General features: G+C 35.7%; 2 protein-coding genes across 2 annotated transcripts in view; one reads left to right on the forward strand and one right to left on the reverse strand.

Annotated features, from left to right (window-relative positions):
* Positions 1–6,119, forward strand: part of LOC126881999 (intraflagellar transport protein 140 homolog) — a 335,998-nt gene extending 329,879 nt beyond the window's left edge. Inside the window, exon 18 of the mRNA XM_050646764.1 lies at positions 5,648–6,119. Coding sequence (XP_050502721.1) covers positions 5,648–5,973 — 326 coding nt within the window. The 3' untranslated portion in view covers positions 5,974–6,119. The remainder of the gene's footprint in view (positions 1–5,647) is intronic.
* On the reverse strand, positions 4,314–5,574 carry LOC126882012 (uncharacterized). The gene is made up of 2 exons (XM_050646784.1): positions 5,379–5,574; positions 4,314–4,919 (listed from the first exon to the last, which is right to left on the reverse strand). The coding sequence occupies exon 2, from the start codon at positions 4,912–4,914 to the stop codon at positions 4,600–4,602; it is 315 nt and encodes a 104-aa protein (XP_050502741.1). The 5' UTR covers positions 4,915–4,919; positions 5,379–5,574; the 3' UTR covers positions 4,314–4,599.
* Positions 6,120–7,385: the final 1,266 nt, after the last annotated feature.

Raw genomic sequence — 7,385 nt, forward strand, 5'->3', positions numbered from 1 at the left:
GTAGCTGTAATTATGCATCAAAATTTTAAAGCAAAACTTAAATTTGACATTCTATTTATTTGATAACCTCAAATTTTATAATATAACCCGTGATCGGAGTAATACCCACTTTCTGTCACTTGCTGTTGCGTTTAGTAAATTTCCGAATTATTTCGTATCCTTTAAATGATAACGCAAGGGTAAAAACTCGTGGACTCAACTGTAGGTAGGGGAAGTCGGGGCAAAGTGAACCAGTTAAGATTTGTCAAATAATATGACTTATTCGAAAATAATAATTACGACTATTTTTTTTCATACGATAGCAGAACCATTTGGCTACATATTCCAATATCTAAAAACTAAAAAACAGTTTTATGTAATATGCTGTAAACATATTTCCCAAAAGTCGCAAAAAGTTCACTTTGCCCCTCAGGCGGGGTAAAGTGAACTTTGTTTTTGGGGCAAAGTAAAACATATCAGATCAATTAAATGTTTAATCAGGAAATACAATTAAACAAACTTAAAACATAAAAGATTCTATATAAACTGGATTTTTCCATATCTGCGTCTTTTAGAGCGAAGCTTTCCCATGATTTGAGATGAAGTTATTACCGAGATATCATCTCCTCTGGAAAGACGAAGATGTTCCAGTTTCCTCTGTACTGTCTCATAAATTTTACTTCGTACCCGTTTTTTAATGGATCTTTAACTTGGGCAACAAATTCTTTTTTTATTTTATCATTAGTTAGTTGAACTAATATAAAATCTTCGACAAACACATTTTTCGTTGGAACTGCAGTAAGCTGGATTGTTTGCAAAATTTCAACATCCTCATCACTGAAGGTTTCCGTGTCACTGGAATCTTCGCACAAGTGGGCGTCATCAACATCATGGTCTTCGGAGTCAGAAGATTCTGGAACAGCAATTTTTCGTTTTACTGCAACTTTTTTTTTCTTTTTTCACTATTTTTGCCTTCTGTTGTTCTTTTTCTGCCTTCAGGTCAGCAAGGTAAGGGAAAGATGTTATTACCGTTGTAGATCCTTTTTTTCTTTCCTTTCTCGGAGCAGTTTTAGGAGCTACTTTAGGGACAGGCATTATATCTCTTGGGGATATCGCTTGGCTAAAATTGGCTGAGCTTGTGGTATGGGGTTCGTTAACTACCGAAACATTTTGCAGTTGATAATGTGACGAGCTAGAGGGTTTATGGATGGGCGATACATCTCTTGATGGCACCAAATTGTCTAAAATGTTTGAATTTTTGACAGCGCCTTGAACTTCATTAGATGTTGAACGAGTTTGTTTTATTTGTGAAATATGTCCATAAAATTTATTAGTGGATAGTGGCGGTAGATTTTCATTTGATCTGCTTTTCTTACTAACCGTACTGAAACTTCCAGCCCAAACATGATCATTTTTGGGTGCATTACAACGGGTGCTTTACTTGATAAAATCCAAAATAATACTGCCTTCATGGGCCCAACAGAAACAGGGTGTCTCAGACTCAGGGAATGGAGAGAAAATTGAAGCGGTTCGATATCATCTAGAAAGTTTAGAACACCACAGTACAAAAATGCTATACAGAAGCCGACTAGATAATATATTGGATGAAGGAACACTGACACAAAACGTAGAAAACGTACACCAACACATTATTTCAAGTATACACCAAGCCGCCAAAGAGGCGCTAGGTATAAAAGAAAATAGAATATATAAAGGTAATAGCTGGTGGAACGAACATCTACAAACACAAAAAGAAAATAAACAATAACTATACCAAAAATGGTTAAACACTGGCCGGATAGGAGACAAGGAAAAATACAGAAACGCCCTCAAAAAATTTAAACAGGACGTATGGCAGATAAAAAATGATTCATGGGAAAAGAAATGTAATGAGTTGGAAACATATATAGGTGGTAGGAGAAGTAGAGAATCGTGGAGGTTTATCAAAACATTGAGGTCAGATACAACAGAAAATGTAAGGCTTGACAACATAACAACAAATACATGGGAACAGCATTATAAATCTTTGCTGACTGAAGACCGCCCAAAATACATACAAGAAGAATCAAACCCAGTAACAGTAGAAGGTGAAGAAATAACAGTAACAATAGAAATGGTACAGAAAGCTATCTCACAATTAAAAAATGGTCGGGCACCTGGCCCTGACAATGTTCCCGCAGAACTAATAAAATCAGGTTCAAAGAAATTAATCCGAATGATCACAGAATTCCTTCACAGAATTATTAACGGAGAACAAGTTCCGAAAAGCTGGAAAGAGGGCTGGATCTCTTCAATACACAAAAAGGGAAGTAAAAGTGATGTCAACAATTATAGGGGAATAACTGTAACAAGCACAATGAGCCGTTTATATGGCAGAATACTGAAAACCATTATTTGCGAAGAATATCAACCCTATGAATCCGAAGAACAGTGTGGTTTCAGGGCCGGTCGATCTACGATTGATAATATATTCTGTCTAACACAGGTTATGGAAAAAAGACTAGAACGTGGACAAGACACACATATACTTTTTGTCGACCTAACGAAAGCATATGACACAGTACCCGTGAAAAAATTGTGGGAGGTTTTGAACAATACACACATATCTGCAACTGTCATCAAAGCCATACAATGCCTCTATAAAGATTCTATGTCAAGGGTAAAGAGAGCTGTCATCTAACTTCCAAGTAACAAAAGGCCTTAAACAAGGGTGCTGCTTATCTCCCATTCTTTTCAATATATATACCGACGGTGCTCTCAGACTTTGGAAGCAGAAATGCAGTGGTATGGGTATACCAATCGGAGACATAACATTATACACTTTGAACTACGCAGACGACCAGGTGGTAGTTGCCCAAGATAAGGAGGACTTAGAATATATGACGAGAAAATTGATGGAAGAATACAGGAAATGGGGTTTAGAGGTAAACATAAGGAAAACACAATATCTACACATCGGTAACCAAATACAACAGGAGGACCTAGATCTTGACGGAAGTGACTACATCAGGGGTTGTACAGAGTATATATATCTAGGGATTAAATTAACAAATAGTGGAAGAACGGAACCCAGTATAGATGATAGAGTGACGAAGGCTAGAAAGGTTACTAGAGCCCTAAACCCTGTCTTATGGCAACATAACATAAATTTAAATACAAAAATGAGGATGTACGACGCTATTCTGAAACCAATTTTAACGTATGGCTCCGAAGTGTGGCAAATGACAAAAAAATCCGAAAATAAGCTGCTTACTACTGAAATGGATTTTTTTAGAAGGTCTGCCAGAATATCGAGATGGGACCATGTTCGAAATGAACAGATCAGAGAAAAAGTAGGTAAGCAGAAAACAATAGTGGACGAGGTACAACGAAAACAACTTACTTGGTATGGATACGTCCAACGAATGGGAGATGAAAGATTACCAAAAATTACAATGAGATGGATACCGCCAGAAAAACGGAAAAGAGGAAGGCCACCGACCTCCTGGAAACAAGGAATTACAAAAGCCATGTCAGAAAGAAATCTTCAAGAAAGAGACTGGCTAGATCGACAGGCTTGGCGATTGGGTACCGGAAGGCGTAGAACGCTATAGAACCGGTTATATATATATATATATATATATATATATATATATATATATATATATATATATATATATATATATACAACGGTCGGCAACATCTGCAGTATCACGAGTGATATTTTGAGTTAAAAGAGGACGGTCAGTAATCTCTGCAGCCGCAAATGCCATATCTGGGAAAATGTTGTTATCATAAGGACAAATTCCCGTTTTTTTTAAAACCGGATAAAGCATTTTCAAGTGTTGCAGCTCTCATATATGCTTGACCAAATATTTCGCTCACATTATGTATCGTCACGACTTTACCAGGATTATTTCTTAGCCAATTCTGAACACCCTGGCTATAATATGAACTAAACGAAAACATAAACGCAACATCAAGAGGCTACAAACGATGAGACGTGTGTGAGGGAATTGTAATAATGTGAACGTTACTTTTTATTGCCATTAAAATCAAATCTAAATTTTTAACATGTGTTGAATGACCGTCACAAATAAGTAACACTGGGTCTTCTTCTGTTGGCTTAGCATATTTTATAAAATGTGTGAACCATGTTGGTGCAAGAATATCATTTTGCATCCAACCTAAAGGATGAGGAACTACTATACTTTCAGGTGGTAGACTCCTTGAGAAGTTGGGATTATTTTTTACACGAGGGAATATCATTAGAGGTGGTATATATTGACCTGCTGCATTAAAACAAATTTCTGCAGTGATGAGTGTACCTCGCTCTGCAGATGAGAGGCTACCGACCTGTTTTTTTCCTTTAAGAGATACCACTTTGGATTGTCTATTTGGAACTATACTAATTCCAGTTTCGTCACAGTTATAACTTCTACTGGGGGAAAATTGTAAGTGTCCATAAGATGTTTTAAAAGATCAAAAAACTTTTTGACATTTACTTTATTAAATGCAGATGCTCGGGCTGCAGATGTTGCCTCCGGTGTTCGAAGAGATAAGTTATGGTGTCTTTGCATAAATTTGGAAACCCAGCCTCTTCCTGCTAGTTGTTTTTCTTGAGACAAAGTGTGCAGAATATTAGGCAAGGTGCCTAAAATTCTGAATCGTTAAACCAAACAAATTATGTCGTTCCATGTCAAGTACATGCTCATTTAATTCGTTTTCCTGTTCTGGCGTAAATACTGTTCTAAATCTACCCAGCCTTTTCTTAGCTGCCAGGTCAGATGTTCTATCTAGTTTCAGTCTTCGGAATAACGTTGCTGGTGGCACATTAAACTGTGTATCAGCTGCTTTATATTTTAATGTTCCCTCCCGAACAGCATCAATAGCATTTTTCATCGATTCCTCTGACCAAGACTGTTGATTGCTTTTACGAACATACGTTCTAACCATTTTACCTTAAAAAGGAAATTCTTAACATTAAAAGTGTACTCACTCCAGCAAACAACTAATTTATAATATATCTATATGTAGTAGTTTTTTATCCGGTTTAATTTTAGGCGATACAAGGATTAGTAAAATAATCTCGGATAATTATTAAACCGAGATTTACAAATCCTGACTAAATATAGTTTCTAATCTTCAACCTTCAATAAACACATTCTACAAATCTACCTACTACAAAACAATAGTGGGGGCAAAGTGAACCTAGGATCACTTTGCCCCTTGTGAAAAACTTCACTTTACCCCACACTGGTACTTTTTTGACATTTGATGTTAATGTTAAACTGTCATTACATATCATCTTCGTTTTCTTGCAAAACTATCTCTAATTAGATGCCTAACATAATACATAGATTAACAACGTTTAAATGTAATAATAACTAGTTGAGTTATACATTAGATTACACACTTACCAGATTAGAATTTTACCACGATAAAATAAAAATTTCATCCACAACTTAGCAGCTTTCGTCAAACGTGTTCTCGTCGTAAGCACACTGTTACCAACTTAAATATATTAAATTTACGTTTGAAACTGTATTACTGGCGCGAATAATTTAAAATTTAAAAAGATAGTTCACTTTGCCCCAACGGTTCACTTTGCCCCAAATTCCCCTACATCCATTGATATTTTATAACTTTATTCCCGTTAAATACAAACACAATACATTTTTATTTACAGCCGTCACACAATGTCAACAACTCCTAATGACAGCTGGAAATGATTTAGAAGTTGCAGTACGAAGAGGTGATGTTTATTCGAGCATGATCCAATATCTCGTAAAATCCGGAAACTACTCCGAAGCTAAGCAATACTTCGTGGAACTTCGCCATTTATTGGAGCAAAGTGGCAATACTCCTATCACTTATTACGTAACTAATGAAGTCCTAGAAGGATTAGCAAATGGTCTCAGCGTTCCCGTGGCCCAATTATTACCTAAATCAACTAAAATGCGTGTAGCGTCAGAAGGAGATGGTGATGATGTAGAGGAAGTCGTTGAAGAATAAAAATCTTATCTAGATACACGGTTATAAGAAAATATACAGGGTGTTTGGTAAAGAATGGGACATAGATTCTTGAGATAGATAGACCTTAGATTCCTGAGGTTAAAATAGGTCGATTTAAGCTAACTTACCTTAGTACAAAAGTTGATAATAACCGAAATACAGGGTGTCAAAGTTAAACTTTTATTTTATTTATTTTTGAATATTTTCTGACAGGCATGGGACAACAACACGAAATTTGGTAAGTGGTTCTGGTACTGTACACTCTAGTAAATTATGTTAAATAAACGTTTCTGGCTGCTACCAGAGGCGTACGACGGGGGAACGTGAATGGTTGACCCTTCCCAAATTCTACGCCACTGGCGGAATTGCTATTTTAGTGCAATTTTTTGATTCTCCAATACTTTCTATGTAAATAACATATTCTTCATTCGTAATGATAAAGCCATTAGTTTTCGAGATATTTGAAGCTAAAAACGAAGGAGCATAATATATTAATCAAAATAAGTGTGCCTTTTCATTTTCAACTTCAAATTTCTCGAAATCTAATGACTTTATCGTTACGAGTGAAGAGTATATTATTTACATAGAAAGTATTGGAGAATCTAAAAATTATGCTAAAACATCAGTTTCGTCAGTGGCATAGAATTTGGGAAGGGTCAACCATTCACTTTCCCCTGTCGTATGCCTCTGGTAGTAGCCAGAAACGAATATTTACCATAATTTAGTAGGGTGTACAGTGCCTACACTTTCTGCCAAGTATGACACGGATATGTCAAATTATTTTAAAGTACATAATATTCATTTTTTTTAATAATTTATTCTTTATTTAAAACTTTAAGAACTATGTGTGCCCGGTACTATAAAATAATTTGACATATCCGTATCATACTTGGCAGAAAGTGTAGGCACTGTACACCCTACTAAATTATGGTAAATATTCGTTTCTGGCTACTACCAGAGGCGTACGACAGGGGAAAGTGAATGGTTGACCCTTCCCAAATTCTATGCCACTGACGAAACTGATGTTTTAGCATAATTTTTAGATCCTCCAATACTTTCTATGTAAATAATATACTCTTCACTCGTAACGATAAAGTCATTAGTTTTCGAGATATTTGAAGTTAAAAATGGAAAGGCATACTTATTTTGATTAATGTATTATCATTGTTTATTTACACAATTGGTCTAGTTATACAATGGTATTATGCTCATTCGGTTTTAGCTTCAAATATCTCGAAAAATAATGGCTTTATCTTTACGAATGAAGAGTATGTTATTTACATAGAAAGTACTGGAGAATAAAAAAATTGCACTAAAATAGAAATTCCGCCAGTGGCGTAGAATTTGGGAAGGGTCAACCATTCACGTTCCCCCATCATACGCCTTTGGTAGTTGCCAGAAATGTTTGTTTA

Source organism: Diabrotica virgifera, chromosome 3 (assembly GCF_917563875.1).
Source record: "Diabrotica virgifera virgifera chromosome 3, PGI_DIABVI_V3a".
In the NCBI taxonomy this organism is placed as follows: Eukaryota; Metazoa; Arthropoda; class Insecta; order Coleoptera; family Chrysomelidae; genus Diabrotica; species Diabrotica virgifera.